The sequence below is a fragment of the Haemorhous mexicanus genome, chromosome 8 (assembly GCF_027477595.1).
Source record: "Haemorhous mexicanus isolate bHaeMex1 chromosome 8, bHaeMex1.pri, whole genome shotgun sequence".
NCBI lineage: Eukaryota > Metazoa > Chordata > Aves > Passeriformes > Fringillidae > Haemorhous > Haemorhous mexicanus.
The window spans coordinates 18,951,920-18,969,745 of NC_082348.1; the positions used below are offsets into that span (position 1 = coordinate 18,951,920).

The 17,826-nt window shown below is 39.1% G+C and overlaps 1 protein-coding gene across 4 annotated transcripts in view; it reads right to left on the reverse strand.

Annotated features, from left to right (window-relative positions):
* The window catches only part of STK39 (serine/threonine kinase 39), a 75,187-nt gene extending 57,673 nt beyond the window's left edge, over positions 1–17,514 (reverse strand). The window contains exons 1-2 of one of the 4 annotated variants that reach the window (XM_059853038.1): positions 17,278–17,514; positions 1,521–1,633 (exon numbers count right to left, since the gene is read on the reverse strand). In XM_059853038.1, coding sequence (XP_059709021.1) covers positions 1,521–1,633; positions 17,278–17,398 — 234 coding nt within the window. In that variant the 5' untranslated portion in view covers positions 17,399–17,514. Of the gene's footprint in view, positions 1–618; positions 740–1,520; positions 1,640–1,725; positions 1,787–17,277 lie in introns of those variants that run through there. The other 3 variants (XM_059853035.1, XM_059853037.1, XM_059853039.1) reach the window with 3 other exon arrangements.
* Between the last annotated feature and the right edge of the window lie 312 nt (positions 17,515–17,826).

A 17,826-nucleotide genomic window follows, 5' to 3' on the forward strand; every position in this document is an offset into this window, starting at 1 on the left:
AACAGATGGTATGGACAGTTGTCTTTGTACCAAAAGAAAGCAATATAGGACCAAAAATTCAAGACCTACTGCCTCATTTGACAGACAGTGGAGACATGTCAACAGTAAAGACACTCAAGCACTTGGCAAGGTAACTTTTTACAAGCTTGTAACTAACTGCAATCGATTCTCCAGACCACAAGAATTTCTCTTGCAGATTTCTGGCAGTTTTGTCTGGTATTCTTGTTTGCTTGTAACGTTTTAATTCTTAATTCCCAGTATTAGTTCAAATTCTAACCAAAAATTTCCAAATCTGACCAATTTATCTTACAGTTATTAGTATTTATCTTTTTATAGAAATGTTCTTTGGGGACTGTAGCCGTTAATACATCATGCACAGCATCTCACCTTGGGCTTAAGGACAGTTCAGAATTTATCTTTTGAGTTTTCAGTTTGACAGAATTCTCACTACCTCAGCAGTAACTTCCACTACCACAATCCTCGTAAAAAGCACAACAATGTCGCATACAAGCGGTCACATGAACTGAAGGTGAATGCCATCAATCACCAGGGGAAGAGCATTTTGGGTCCTCCACTGTAAAAAAGCCATTTTATCTGAAGAAACTGGACGGACCATACCCTCTGTATCAAATTCAAGATATCTTTTGCACTGGCAATTCCCTGCTGAGGAGATCATTTCCTTCAGAGGCAGGAATTTCTGCATTAGAAAAAGCCCACAGTCTCTAGGCTGTAGTATAACCTGTGGAACAGAAGAGAGTGTTCTCACTTTTAGAATGGCTTTGTGTCCTTCAAATCTTGTTATGCTGCCTATACATAAACACACATTAGTCCTACAAGCACCTATCTAGGAGCATTAGAAAGCAATAGGTTTTGTGCTTCAATAGTTCTTTGTGAATTTTCTGGATTGCCACAACCAGTGCAGAGGAAAAACTCTTGCAGTTCCTTTACAAATGGCTTCTTTCAGGTCCCTTTCTTCTCTGATCAGTGGCCCAAACAAATAATATTCTTCAAACATTCTTGTTACGCCTATCTGATACACGCGTGTTACTAGCTTTAACAAGAGTTTCCTTGTATACATGGCCGTGTAGCCATTCCTTCTTTTCTCCTTAAAAGTTATCATTATGAAATGATCCAATGTGCTTTGGTGCTTTAGACATTTTAAGGAGACCTACTAAATTTTTTCTTCATATTTTTAATCAGTGTTTAACCAAAGGAAAATGTATCTTTTCTCAGTATTAAAAAAGACAGACAACCAGACAGTAATCGTTTAAAAAGTGAGCTTCCAGAAAACAAGAGTTTAGGGTCTTCCCACAGTTATCCCAAGTTGATTATCCCAAGATTAAAGTTTGCATATGTCGTTTTTGTGACATGAAAAAATATGCATTAAAAAATTATGTTATTTTCAAATCCTTTTCTCATATCCTGCATAAAATTCTACCCTCACTCTTGGACCAAGCGAAAAAAGAAGTCAAAACAGAAGGTAAGTCTCCATGTAACATACTGCCACTTTATTTACTTACAAGCAATTCATCCATACTGGTTTGGCATTTTTCTAAGTTGATCCTCTTTATTGCTACACGTTCTTGCCTGGGTTTGCAGAGTGCTGCCTGGACAACTGCTGTAGCACCGCTACCTGGAAAAGGGCAGGAAAGGAACAGTCTGAGAGATTAACAGAGTTTAACAGATGAGTTAAACTAGCGACCAGCATGAAAAGCCCATACTGACAAAGAACTTCAAAGCTGTTTATCCTTTTTCCATGCTTTCTCCACATTCATACCTTTCCACTAGCAAGACACCTTTCACCCATCTCAGATGGAAAAGAAAAACCTGAAAGTTTCTTTTCCATACACCACAAAAAATTACAAAGCAAATTATTTCAAATGATGAGCTCATTTATCAAGACATAACCACCCCTCAATGCATTTCATAGTTCATTACACTTCTGTCTTTGGATACATCTGTTTTAATCAAGAACATGACCTGCAGGGTTGATACATGGAGGGGTGGGTACTGTGCTTTATCAACTGGGGTTTTTTTCTGTTCTTTTAGGCCAGTCCCTGTTTAACCAGGTTTTTTGTTCCCCTATCCTATGAACAGAAAAAAATCAGTAAACCGTACATGCCAAATCTTCTACAGTTCCACCAGTGTTCCTGCTCATTCATCACAACTAGAGTAGAGTAACACCCTACAAGGAGCATGCTGATCCTTGTGAAGAGCACAGGAGGCACAAGTACCACCCCAACAGTGAGGAGATGCAGGTTACTGAATGGCTCAGCAGAGAAAGTCACTCATGTTTACTCGGCATGCAAATCACATACGGTCACACAACCACGGGGAATTGAACAAATGTGGGGGAAAGAAATAGAATCATTTTCTCTAGAATGCTTTATTTGTGAACCACAGGAGTAAAAGGCATTGTTGCTTCTTTTATCAGGCACCCACTGGCATTGACCCAGTCAGTACTGCCTCACTAAATTAATGAAATGATTGCCAGTAATATTCAGAAGGAGTTTTGCTCAAGTTGCACATCTTGCTGCCACATCAAATATAACAATGTGTGCTTCCTCAAATAATTACATTGTGCTCATCCATGCAGAAATCTAAAAGCTCCCAACAAGCTTCTACCCATAATGCTAAATATTTCAATATAAATTATGGATTTCTGGTAAGTCATTTGAGCAACATGTTATATTGGCCCGCTTATAAACTACATTCTATTTATTTGGCATGTCCTAGATGAATACAAACTGTGAACAAAAAGCCTTTTGTTGTCAAGCTCTACAAACGTGGATTCAGTTACCAGCCGACTTAAGAACAATTGAGAGCTTTTCCCTCTGCACATCTGAAAACAGCACCAACAATACCTCATGACTGAAAGTTATTGTACATGTTTTAATTGCTATTTGCCTAGCTATTTTCATGTATTGTTGGTTCACACGATGTTTTCACTCAAATCACAAAGCTTTTTAACTGCATATGAATTTTGTGTCAAAATTCTGAGCTCATCTTTTAAAAAAAAAGTCTCTTAAAAAACCTCTCAACAGGACTAACTAGTCATGTTTCTGCAGGATGTGGTCACAGACAAATATTGACATGTCCTGTTCTGTCTGCTTACAGAACAAAGCTTTTAAAAATTCCAATAATGTAGGTAGTAAAAGAATTAAGAGATTTTAAAAATTAAATAAGACATCCCAAGGAAGAAACCACCAAGTCAGCACAATTCAGCTAAGGTAAGACTCATATATATCACTTTAATGAATTCATCATTCAGTAGACATCAAGGCACAAATCCTCTCATTACTTTGACTACACAAACATACATTGAAACAGGAGAAAGTATTTTTAGCTATTAAGTATACAGGGAAAAAAGACAAAGATTTTCCTTATGTATCTTTTTCATCTATGCCAGTAGTTTTATCTACTTGTAGAAAACAACCAAATCTTTGCTTTTAAAAAATATTTGAATAGAAAAGCCTCAAAAAAGATAAGAATTTATTCACCCAATGCCATGATAAAAATCTTGACTACTTCCTCAAGTTAAATGACAGCAAGTAACACTTCAAAACATTTTGGAAAAGTTAAACTACAAAAAAATATACTTTTCTGTGTTTTCTTCTCAGACAAAGGTGACTTGCAATGGGATGTTCTTCACCACATTACTAAGATATGCTGACAATGCAAAAAGCTTTTTAGGTTTAGAGTAAAGCCAATACACCTAGTTTCTTCTTTCTCCAGCTTTTCTAATTCTCTACACAATATACTAGTTTGAGAGTAAAGTCAGGTTGTGCAGTCTTCTCAGTTCGACCTATGTACATATGAAACCTGCTTGAAAAAGCAGCTTCACAAACTGAAGCAGGAGCCAGACACTGAGTAGCTACATGCCTCCTTCCTCTTAAAGATGTTCTCCTCCTTCTCTGGCTCACAAAGTGATCAACCAGGGATAGAGATAAAAAACCTGCAGCTTTCCCATCTGGTCAAAAGGCTCCTTTTGTCTCATCTACTAAACAAGGAGAGGTGTGAAGTGTTCCATAGGAACAGGTATTAGAGACCAGACTACCTAAATAAGCTTTTCAGTTGAGAGGTAACAGAATATAGAAGAAATGAACTATCATACAGTGAAACTAAATTGTCACAAGCAACCATTTAGCATAACAAATTAGGATCAGAGAAAATGATTGCATAGAATAGATTACAGTCAACCATTCCTTGTCAGAAGGTAGGGCTTCTTCAGATACATTGAGCCTTGCAGGTCTTCCAGAACCCTCAAAGCATAGAATACTAACTACAACAAAACCAAAACATAGACTGGTTTAACACCCAGTCTCTGTTCAGGAAACTGTTATAGTATAATGAAAGCTCAGGTTGCATAAACCATGAAAAGCCTTTACATCCACTTGTCTCCTGAAGAACAAAACAGGGTTTTCCACTACTGGAAAAGTCATCCTGCAACAGACAAGTTCTCTCTGCCAATTTCAAAAGTTAGCAGTGAAACAATGCAATTTCAGACCACATCAAGATGCCTACTGCTCCCATTTCACAACAGACAATGGGTCAGAGTTTCATCTTGCCCTAGTGTTTTTGCTGCCATCCTCTCTAGTGTAAGCATGCCCTTACAGCCAACCTGTCCCTTCATGCTACAGACCATGCTACACTCCCTACCAATTCCATCCTCAATGCAACAGAGCCATTAGAATTGCTTTTAACCATCTGGGTTCACACAATAGAAACCTTCTCACAAGCTACTACATATGGGCACACTGCACCTCCTCTAAAAGGATGTAACCTAAAAGCAGTTTTCTGCATTCCACTTTGCACATTCTTCACAGAGAGCATATGAAAACTCCACTAATACTCATCTGGGATTTAAGCTTACCCAAACAAGTTCCTTCAAATTGTTCTAAATTTGACATAAAAGTATTTTTTCCACTGTCCTTTTTTTAAAACATAAATTTAATCCTTGCAGAAGCTGACTCAACAAAAAGAAGAAGGATATTTGACATTAACCTTTTAGTTTTAACTGCTCTCCACTAGTCCAGTCTCAAAAAGACAGTGAGGTGAGACGGTTGGACCATATCACTGGTATATTGCACATGCTGACATCCTTCATACAAGGATGTGACACTTCATTTATTCCATTATTGCTAAAGGTCTGATACTTTCCACTTATCATGGCACAATAACTATATTCAAAATAGATCACAAACATTTCTTTTCAATTTTCTTATTCTCCTTAAAAACAAAAGCCCATTAGCCCATAATGACTCATCAAGTCTCTCTTTTAGTGGCTCAGTGTTAGTCTCTAGAGTATTTCAGCCCAAACCTCTTCTAAAGATCTCTGCAGTTTAGGTCACTAACAAAAGAGACCTTCCCCAACACCATACTCGTTCTAATTTCTGAAGAGGAGGATCAAACTTGTTGCTAATGGTAAGTTCTCTTGTTGACTAGGTTATCTGAAGGGCTAGAGAACAGTTGCAACTGGAGAAGACTAAATATCTTATCTTAGAATCTATTAAGTCTTATATACCAACCTATGCCCCCTGCATTTTTGCACACCTCTGCTCCCCCAACCTACAGAAACCTCCTAATAATATTTAATCTCCCGTGACATCCTAATTCTGAAGAAGACCCCCCCTAGGTAATTCTTAAATGTAACTCCTATCCAGTGCAACTGCAGGATTCCTTTTACATGGAGCAGAATGCATTTGTGCACAAAAACTGTGCACAAATCTAGATTAGGTTTCTACTCATAAATACATGTGGAGTTTTTAATGTAATATACAAAGCACCTGTACATACATGCAAGCTTGGGAAACTATGTTGCATGTGCTGTATGTTGCACACAATATTGTGTAGCATATTTCCAGCATTACTAAAAGTGTTATGAACCAATCAGCCCTTCAAAATACTCCACAGCAGCACTAGGCTGAACCAGTCTCTTCAGTTTCATAATAATTAATTCTGTTGGAGGCAAAGCAATACTTTTGGTTAACAAAGAGAACAAAGCATATTTAATTCCTTTCAGTTTCTAGATTTTACCACACAATACTCTAGACAACTTTCATTATTACTCACTTTCTTTCATATTAGTTCAACTGATTAAAATAAGTCATAAATCAGCCAGGTAAAGCTCATTTACACCTCCGTACTGAACTCTAAATATTTCTGAAACTTAGCTTCTTCACAGAAAATGAGCCATTTTTTCCCTTTACATCATCACATGACAAATACTTGAGTTTTTAAGAACCTCACAATAAGCATGTAAATACAATTTACTAACAATTCCTGCCCACTTTGTGTTCTGAATTCATGCTGGGATCAAATCTCTCTCCTTATAGTTCACTTGGATACTACTTTGCTTATCCTACCAATTATGATATAATTCAGTTAAATACACTAAGAGTACCTGAAATCAATGCCCACACATGGAACTGCTACTTCACAGTTCTATGTGTAGCATTCAACATTCAATGACTGATCTCTTTAGTTCCTCAATGAATTTGTTTTGCAGTTGGACATTTAAAAACATCACTAGTATGGCTACAGAACCACTGGGTTACTCAATTGTTGCATTTACCTTTTTTTGGGAAATTAGTTTTCACAAAATCTGAGTTCTAGCTTATCCCATACTACTTTTTAAAAGCCTAAACAAAAAAACCCCAGAAAAACCTATCCAAATATGCTATACAGATATTTCAGTGATTGTAGAGAAGTCATAAATTGCCTATATGCGGATGTCAAAATGATTATGCATTATAGAAAAGTTCTATGCAAGGGTTAAGACAACCTGTGCTAAGGCTAAGATAAAGAAAGTTTCAGCATTAACCAGATATCATATTGTCTACACAGAAGGAAAAAGTCAGGGTGATTAACAAACAGCAATAAATCCCTACATGCATAAAAAACAGTCACAGGAGGAAACGACCTAGCTTTCTGAACTATTCTCTTTATTTTCTCACTAAAATAGTAAAAGAACTGATTATAACAGATGTTTTGCCTAGATAAATTACAGAAAATATTTTGAGGTTTGCTATGATAGTTCCCTGTCAAATCTACAGAACAGAATAAAATTTTCTGCCCAAAGCACGTGAAATAGATCTACTTTCTTGAACACAGAGAGTACTGGCATCAGAGTATAGCAAATATGTGTCAATCACCAACTAATTATTCAGGAAATAGGACAAATTGGAACTCTACAAGAAAGCAGAGAAGCTCTACCAATGATCTGAAAAATACAAGTCTTATTTACCTCCATCAGAGAGCTCAGACACATTGCATTGCAGGATCTCTTCTGAAACATCTTTCTTATCTGAAGAATAATCAGCTATCAACACCAGCTATGGGTAAAAGAATTTTAAGAGTTCTACTGTCACTGACAAAGTTATTTAAGAAACCTGTGGCTAGAAAGTGAAACCAGATATATTTAGATCTGACATAGGTTTTTTATAATAGTGACTGTGTTCAGCTTTAAAATGAAATATCAGCCTAAGGGATGGCTTTTTGCTTTCAGACACTTTCTTGTTAAGGAGACTTCTGCCTAGAGCCATACAGAGCTCAGCACTTGTCAGCTTGATATTTTTAGCTAATTTACTTGTTTGGTTTAGGTTTAGTTGAATTTATTAAGTAGTTTCTGTGTATTGGTTGTTCCTCCCATACCCTTCTTTTTTACCATAGGTAAGCAGAATAATTTTGCAGTGCATGAAATGCAACAGACGAAATGCCATCAATACACTAAGATTAGAGTGAAAAGTCCAAGGATGACTGTTAACCATGTTTGGGGCATTCAAGTAAACCTGTCATGGAAATGTCAGCATCACCGCTGGTAAGGAAAACCTAAACAAAAGCAGTCCACTTTCAGTAAGTATTATTTTCTCCCTGACTTGTCCTTTAAAATAGGTGAGTCATCTAAATAAAGTTGAAAGAGAACTGTCTAGGGAAACCCCCTATTATAAACATTACTCAAGATTAAATTCCTTTTGCTCTGCTCCACACCTCAATTATCTTCATAAGAAGTTTTACTTATAGGTGAGAAATGTCTATATAAAAAAAATCCAAAATCACCACTGTTTGAGACTTCAGAGTTATCAGAACTGGAATTTGCCTTGTGGAAATGTCAGGATAAGACTGGTGCAGCCCGCAGGCCCTGCTCCTGACCCCTTGTAAAGCAGCTGGCATAACTAACACCACTTTATAAGGCAAGCAGGAACTCTCTGTGACTGAATGGGTGACGTATTCATTCTTTTCCCCCTTATTCTCAGGAACTGAAGGTCCTGTGAACCAAGTAGACAAACCAAACAGATTCCTCCTTCCTCTCCCTCCCAGCTTCAAGATTCCTGGGAATCACAGTGATTACTCCCTCCTGTACAGCACTGAACATCCTGGGTCCCAGGGCTGCTGATGAACCTGTCACTGGGAAGTACAACAGCATAGGGAATACTAGAACTGCCTGTGACATCAAACACTTACAAGTCCTGAGTAAGGAACTTGGACTCAAGCTGCTGGTGGACAGTGATACCCATGACCCTTGTGGCCAGAGATGCTTCCATCATCATCTGCTACCTCTGAGAATCATCTTCCAGTCTAGATTATGATTGTTATATTGACACATCAAACAATGCATCGGGTTTTGACCCGATCTGCAGAGGGTTCCAGTCATTGGAAACAGTAAGCTAAGCTGCACTAAAAATTCTATGATACTATGCTGGGACTGCCATGGACAAATGTGGATGTACAGTACTCCACATTAATGTATCCAACAAATCCATATTCATTCTGCATTTTTCCAACAAAAAGCACGAAAAAGAGCGAAGGATACAACTTGATTAAGAATTTATGGATTTTATCTGCCACGTTATTGTCCATTCAACCTCACTTGAAAACAAACGTGGATTCTGATCATTTCATTCTCCCTGTTGTTTCATCATCAATATAGAAACCATTATTCAATATGCATACAACTCTAAAATTCTGGAAGGCAAAACCCATGCATAGTGAAAATGACGATGCATCAGTGAAAATGTCTCTATATAACTATGGAAGAACTTGGTATCTGGTATTCACTGTGGAACCAAATGTTACCTTACCAGGGTACCATCATAACTCCACAGAACTCCCTTATAAAAATAGGGCAAAATTGAAGATTTGCTATGCTGAGTCAGATCTCCTGCGTAGAAAGAAGCTGTTAAAAAATAATTACTATTCATTTCTGAAGCAGCACTATAAACAAATTGTGGTGTTGATTTAGTCAGCATATTTTATTGTTTCTCATTTTGTTTGAAAGTAAACACTTGGAACAATTCTAATACCATGAATGCAGTATTTTCCAAGTATTCCGGATGTCACCACATAGTGCATCATTCTCTTCCGAGAATGAAAAACAGCCATCTACCAAAACAAAGGCATTATTGCTACTGTAGTGTCATAAAGATCTCTAATTAATACAGCAGGGTTGAACTACAAATCTTCAGCTAGTTCACCCCAACAAAATGTGCCTCCTAGAACTTGAGTCTACTGTGACCACACACTACAAGCAGAAAACTTACCTATTTCTCATATATTGCTTCTCATGAAACAATGGAAGAGTTGGAGCAATATTAATACTATCATGTAATTAAATTTTGATTAGGCGATTCTCATCCCATTCTAATGAGGTTCCTATTATTAGTCAGAAGTGGCTTAGAGTCTGGAAGCACAAGAAACTAAGAGGAATAAATTATAAGCTTAAATTCAGCCCCTGTAATAAAACGTCTTCAAAGCAAGAAAGTGAGAAGGAAAAAGCAACTTTATAATTAAATGGCTATGCTTCTGAGTCCAAACATGTTACTTCTCAGAAGTCTAAAGAAATAGCTTAAGTTTATGCTCTTGTTCATATAACTCCTAAAAGACAGAAACCACAATTAACAAATACACAGTATTTTTCTGGTCAGTTAAATTAACTATTTTTGTAGCACTACCCTGAACCAGGTATACTTGGCACATAGGCATTCAATATGGATCTTGACTTTCAAGACCTTTAAGTAGACAATTCTTCTGAAAGGATGATTAGGAACACAAAAAATCTCCAAATTTTCAGTCTGCTTCCAATTGTAATTTTTCTAAGAACAGAAGCATAGCTCAAAAGCTATGTAATGATTATGTTACATCAGGCTATAGGACATTCTCAAGTTTCATCTATATTTAACTTACAATCAAAATACCTCAGAGGCATTTAGACATCCACAGGAATAATTAGGCTAATAAAATAATTCAGAATTGTTATTTGTAAAGATAAAGGATTAATGGAGACAGCTAATTTATCATACTGAAGTTTCACTTCTTATAAAGGAAAAGTAACATTTTAGAGAGAATTCTTTCCTCAAGATTTTTATACCATACCAGTCTCACCTCATTCTGCCTGATGATGTTCTTAAACTCACAAGCTCCAACCATTCAACCCTTGTGCACATCCTAAGACCTTCAAACTTAGCAAGAAACAGTGAAATCTAGTGGAGCTGTGAGGATTTCATCCCACTGGAAAGGCTGTGTTGGGAAAGGCAGAAATATGGAAAAATCCACTCATTCAACACAGCTCATTCTTTATTTACACATGGTAAGAAGTATTGACATATATTAAGTATGATTTTTTGGGGGATGGGGGGGAAATTCACTTTTAATTTTGGGCACCAGAAAATATCCTAGTGACATATTTGCTTTCCAAGTGCTGCAAGCATAGTACTCCTCTGCAACCTCTGCTTAGTAGTATCCCAGTGACTTCAGCAAACCCAAGAAGTTAAGAAGAGCAGCTAACTTAATTTGATTTTTAGGGCCCATTCTTTAAACATCAAGAATTACTATTATTACTGAAAGCAAAAACAAAGCCTCTATCAACTGCTGCCTTACAGTTCCAAATTATTTTGGAAGGTCAAATGTAGGAAGAGAAAGAGTGAACCAGGGCAGTGCACACAAGAATTAAATTGACCTAGACAAGTAGCCACTATATGAGCCGCCCAGATCTCCTTTGCATGGAGAGCTAACTGTGTTTTCCCCTCAAGCCAATCAGAACAGATGTGTTTTTGTTTCCAGTTAACAAAGAGAAGCTCCATTTGACAAACAGAGTCTGGAAAAAAAACAACTGGTCTAGGACCTAAGAGAAAGTGATTCTTCACTAGAAGAAAAAAAGTAAAGCTAGTTCTTAAATCGTTTCAGAACAACAACTAAAATAGTTCTGCCAGGTCTGAACTTGGCTCCTGCCATCAAAGCACAGTGCTGGTTACAAAAAGTAGCTCTACTCTGAAGATGCAAAGCCTTGCTGCTGTAACACTTAGCATGGGGCAAAATCCTGCAATCCCTTCAAATTTCTACACGCTCACCAGTAGAGTGGCTCCTCTTCTAACACTCAAGCAAATCCTGCAGAGCCAGGACTTGGCAGGTATTGGGCCTTAACTGTAAAAAGAACTTGGATGGAAGGGAAAGAAAAAGCATAGGGAGAAGAGAGCACCCAACAGGGAAGTAGGCAGATCAGAAAAGCAGGAAAGCCTATTTTCTATAAATTATCATTACACAGCACCAGCCAACTGCCTGATGCGTTGATATATGTTCCTTTACCCTTACAGTAAACAAGGTAACTTTAAAACAAGCTTAATATCTGGGTTACTTCCAATCAGGAGAAACCCAAAGGAAGCTTTTTTTTTTTTAATTTACATTAATTTTGTTTCAAAATTCACTAGATTATAAAAAATTTTGGACACTGAATTAAAGTTTTACTTCTATGGAACCAGTGAAAACTACAGCTATGTACAACCATGTCTCCAATCAGGGTATTTCTAATGCACTTCCATTAAAAAAAAAAGAAAAAAAAAAAAAAAAGGCACCAAGACAGGTCCCTTCCTCAACACTACCATGTGGAGACAAAGCAAATAATTAACAACTTCAAGCTCTGCACAGCCTCATTAGCAGCACAGCACTGTGAATGTTCCACAAGGTGTTTTTAAATTGTACCATGACCACCTTTACCCTGGCAACTGAATTAAAAGCCACTCCTTATTAAAATTCTAAATGGGGATTTAACATTTTCACAGTTTCTACAGATGGTTATTAACAGACAGAAAATCTCAAACAATTATTTCCCAAAACGTCAAATTTAATTTACAAAATTAAACTCTTCCTGCCAAGCTGCAATTGTATTAAGTTACAATTAATATTACAAAGGCTGTATTTAATATGTGCATGTAAAATATGCTTAGGCTGCTGTAGTAAAACTTTTAAGATTTATTGGTAAGGAATAGAATTTACTTTGGAGCAGAATTAAGGCAGACACCTTTTTTCTTTTTACAAAAAGTTTTGGTAAAAAGACATACAGTGGCATTAAGTATTACTTATCAAGTTATGCAGATTCTCATGCAAGAATTATGGAGATTTTGCAAGAGCAAATACAAAATTTTGCCACAGCTTTAGTTGTTAGTGTGGTAATTCATTCAGTACAGTGTGATTTACTTTACAGCACATACATAAAAACTACTGCAAAAGAAAGACCTTCAAATGTTAAAAAAAAAAAAATCCTGATTCAGCACAGGGATAAGAAATTTTGGAAAATGTGACTGAGACATGAGCATTTGATTAACAGAACAATAATAAAGAACTGTACTTTCACCTTTAACTATAGGGGCTTTTCAAAACAGTGTACAGCACTACCAACGTGAACATGGGTTCCTGAGGATCATAAACAGAGATAATCAAAGATCTCTGATAACAACAAATATAGGAGAGTCTATTCTCTGTCAGACAAAGAGCCATTAGCAATACATGCAGCAGGGGAGGAAAAAAAAAGTAAATTACATACTCTGGAAGCGCCAGTAAAGACCCCAGAGCCATTAACCAAGAGTGCTTCTCAGGCTGCTTATAATAAGAACCATAAAATCAGCAGAACAGGCCCACATACTAATTTGTTCTACTCAAAATCCCAACACACTTGACTTAGCAACACTGCACCTTATGAGGCAAGAAATCACAAGATATTTTTAAGCTCAAAGTTAGAAAAAAAAAAATAGACAAACACGGAAGTTCAACTAAGGTAACTTTTTAATGATTTGCAGGCAATATAGATAATCCATCTCATAAAAGTAACCTTTTATTTCAATATAATTCTGGCCATTTCCCAGCCAAAATAATTTTCCAAGTCAGTTGCAGCAGTAGAGAAAAATATAATTTTATAATGGAAACTAGTACCCAACCTAATCACAAGATAATCCACTGCTTCTCCATAATAGAATCCACCTTCCATCAATGCAGGATGACAATAAGTTACATCTGGCAGAGAAGCATCAACTCCAAAGTAGTTTTCCAAAATGAAGTCAAAGCTACTTATCATACCTAAATAAAAAAATAAAAAAAAAAAGCCACCACCCAAAATAAAACAAAAAAAATAACCAAGATTTAATGCTGCTTGGTCTCATCCACATGAAGTAGGGCTCATTACAATTTGAAAGGTTGAAAGACTATTTTAAAAAACCTGAAAACTGAATAAAGTGTTAATGTTGATTACCATTTAAATGCTCGGTGAAGATTGATATTGCTTCTGAGGGAAAAAATCTCATATGTACATGACAAATTCAAAGAAATCTATTTCAGTTATTTTATTCTGAACACTTGGTTATAAACCTAAACACCTCTCACAGTACTGCTTTTATTAGCTGCTATTTTTTAAATCCAAGTCATATTCATCTTACAAACAAAAAAAAAAAAAGACAAAAACCAGCAAAATCCCCTCCACACATATTAAAATCCACTGAGCATTTTAATTCATTTAAATCTTAGAAAGACATCTCCCAAGTCTTCACGAGTTTAAATCTGGCTCTACCTTAATAGCAATTACAGTTCTTATCTCTGTAACTACTGCCAGAAGGTTGGTTGGATCCTCCTTTCCTAACAATTAGGACTCCCATTCTAATGTGCTTTTATATATGGACAGCCTGTATTAATCTGAATTAATGTAAAAGTTTCCTCTTTATGCTACACATTTACAAAGAGCAATCGTGTTTTTCTCCCACTCCAGAAAATATAAGCATCTAGGCATTAATTGGAAGAGCCTCTTCCTTGCATCAAACCTATCAATCACAAAGCCATGCAGCAAGTCAAACAGGGAATCTGATCCAGCAGAAAACTGACCCGGCAGAAGAACTAGTTCGCTGTCAGATCAATGTGATCCTTTCAGCAGCTGCCTGTTAGAGCAGATTAAATGTATCATGAAACTGCACACAAAGAGTTTACAGAGAACTGGCCAGCCACCTAAAAAATAAAGGAATAACTTGGAATGACATCTCATAAGAAAAATAAAGGAATAACTTGGAATAACATCTCATAAGAAGCACTCCTTAAAGCTAGTATTTTCTCCTCAGCAGACACTTGAATCTCCCAGCCCTCCTGAAGGATACAACAGAAAATGAAAGAAAAAGCTTTTTTTTTTGGAAATCGATATTATGTGGCATTGGTTTTCAACATAGCATGTGGCTAGACACAGATGAGCAATAAGTGTTCATGCTCTCACAGAGAAGATGATTAGAACTTCTCCAACTGCTAAACCCAAGGGATGGATATGGCCCACAAGACTAACAATTACTTTCATTTCATAATCCCCGCCAAAACTTTTAAAAATTCCTAAAACAGCTATTCCTGCATCTCTGCTTTAGTTACCAAAGAATCTAAAATATATTCTTGTGATAAACCATTATGGTGTCTCTTTCCTCCTGCAAAGCCCAAAGTGGTGCTTCACTGCATTGTTATTTTTTCTCATTTAACTGGGAAAGGGCTGTTGTAACCACACTCAACTGACACTACACAGCTCCCGAGGGAGAAGTATGTGGTGCTTTCCAGAGGTGATCAGCTCTGTTTCATCAAGAGGTAACTACGCCTGTTCACAACGTAATTAAACCTGGCATACTGCATGCAAAGGGTTGCTGCTGAACTAAGTTCAGACTGTGTCATTCTCTCCTGCCTCAGATGTAAAAAATATTCTTTAACAGTCCCTTACCATTTTCATTAAAACCAACAATATTTATCCTAGAGTTCCAAAATTATGTTAGCATGTGGTCAAACACATGGAACTTACAGGGGCCTTGGCTTAGCTGGGTTTTTTTATAGAAATTGGAGTGGGGTGTGTTCAGTTGGGGTTTTTTACTATTTTTAATAGTATCCAGAAAAAATTTAATCTCATAGAGAGTCTCCTGTAAATTAAGAAGGTGTTAATAAAAAATACATGTTTGTCTAAGCACAAGATTTTCTAGTCAAGTGGTACAAAATAAATGTCAGCAACTTTCAAAGAAAGTCATGGAAGAAACCTAAGTTTAGTGAAATTACAGCAGGCAAGTTCAGTGTGTCCAAGAATCTAATTCAATATACCCTGACTTCAATTTATTCCCAGGCATTCAGTTAAATAACATCAATATTTAGGAGCACCCACAGGTAGTTAGCAATAGTTTCTCTACAGATTAGCATTTGCAAGTCCGATTTAGCAACCACTCATTCAATGGATGTATACAAATATATATTAGCAGTTAGGATTACAGTTTAGATATCAAAAGATACAAGCTTTTAAACAAAGAATAAAGTGGAAAGGAGGTTTTAAAGGAAATTCTTACACAGGCGTTCTACAGGTACTGTAACAGAAAACAACTACTATTTAAGTAACTCATTTGACCCATATTACACCCTAGACCAACACCTTTGAAGCCTTTTTCACCTTAGAAGAGGGATCTTCTCCTCAGCAAAGATACACCTTTATGCTAGTAGAATCACTTCCACTTGGCTTACTTCGATCTATTCCCCAGACTGAGGAAGACACAGTCCTCTTCCATTAAACCCATACTTTTGGGGGGCCTCCATAGGCAACACCTGCCCAATACTGAACTTAGTCAGCCACCTCCAGGGACCTGAACCCTCATCTCTCCTTAGTCCCTATTCACAGCCTGGAAGTACAAACAGAAACAACCACCTGGGTACACGAAAAGCCATCCCATTTTAAGGAAGAAGTACTTTTCTCAATTATTTTGTTTCTGCCTGTGGAAAATAAAAAGCTTAATGATAAAGCTGAGTACACACAACTTCCAGATAGATAACATGCAGTTCTGGTTGTCATCAGCCTGACAACAATTAGCAATTAGTGTAATACCGAAGATAATCAACAGCATCAGCAGGCAAGTCACTTGGACTTTTCTCACTTAAGCAGCCTTACTTGTAAGAAACAGCAGTCAGAGCTGGTTTTTGCCATCTGCAGTATTTGCTGGAAGTTTAAAATGTTACATACAAATAAAAGCAAGTTTTCCCAAAGTAGATCATTAGCAACAAGCAGCATCTAGGGCAAGAGATGAAAAACTTTCCATCACACATACTTTCAACAACAGTTACCATTTCACAAAGTAAAACTGAAAATAACCTTATCCAAATAAAGGGAATGGAGACTCCACACATCTGATCTACATTAGCTGGATACGTGAACAAAGTGTTGAAGAACACAACCAAGAAAGTCCCCTTCCTACAGGGACATGGGAGGGGGCCAGCAGAAGGGTTAAACTTCACATGGCAAACGTGAACAAAGTGTTGAAGAACACAACCAAGAAAGTCCCCTTCCTACAGGGACATGGGAGGGGGCCAGCAGAAGGGTTAAACTTCACATGGCAAACCGGGTCAAAAGTAGGTTGGCTGGGGTGAAAACGAAGCTGTAATCCCCCGCTGGCCTTACGTGCCACCGACGAGCATAGGGCCGAGGGCATAAGGAGATGCGAACAAGATGAAACGGTGAGGAAGAAGAGGAAATAGTTTAAATATGTATATACTTATATATAGTGATTAACAGAGAGTCGTCACGTGAGCAGCAGATCTACGGGTGAGATTTACCTCCCCCATGAAAGCACCGGAAAAATGCAGAGTAATCTAAGCGGATGCACGCACATGTGCGCATCCACGGACACACGCAGGGTGGACACACAGAGCGCATCTGCGGAGTTGCCGGGGTCCCAGCGCAAACCAGCAGGGCAAGGCTGGAGTGACGATGCACCGCAGGACAGCGGCGCCTCCGCCGAGCCGCACCGGGCGGGGCACGGCGGGTTCTGGCAGGAGCCGCCGCCCCCCGGGGCCGCCCGCTGCCGGGCGGATAAAGTTTGCAGCAGCCGCCGCTGCAGTGCCGGGTGCGTCCGCCGCAGTGAACGAGCCCTGCCTGCGGGAGAGCGAGCGCCGGTAGGCCCGGAGCCGGCCCCGGCATCCCTGCCTTTCTCCCCCACCTCCGCCCCGCCGCGCCCCCGCTCCACTGACCGATCACCTCCTGCAGCTCGTAGGCGTCCCTGCAGATGGGCCAGCCGGCGGCCGGGGCGGCGGGTGCGGGCGCCGGCTGGGGCTGCTGGACGTGGACCGGCGACTCGCCCTGCTCCGCCATGATGCTGCCGGAGCGCCCAGGCACCCGACGACCTTCTCCAAACTTCCCCTCCAGCAACACCTTTCAGCCGCGCTCTGCCTCCCGCCCTCCCTGCCCGAGCAGCCGGCCGCCCGCCCGGCGGAGGGAGGAGGCAGGGCACCGAGGGGGAGGAGGCAGAGGCGGGCGTCGCCGCCGGCCCCGGCCGCTCGCCCAGCGCCGCTGCGGAGAGACAGAGCCCTTGCGCGGAGCCTGGGCCCCGGGCGGTGTCCGTGCGGCGCCGGCAGAGCGAGGCGGTGCCCCCTGACGCCCCCCGCCCCAGGGAGAAGCGCGGAGGCGCCCCGCGGGAGCGGCCCCGCGCCCCCCGGTGCTCGCCGCCTTCCCCGGCGCCTCGTAACCTACCTGCCTGCCTGCTGGCGGCAGCTCTGGCCATCGCCCTTCCCCGCTCATCC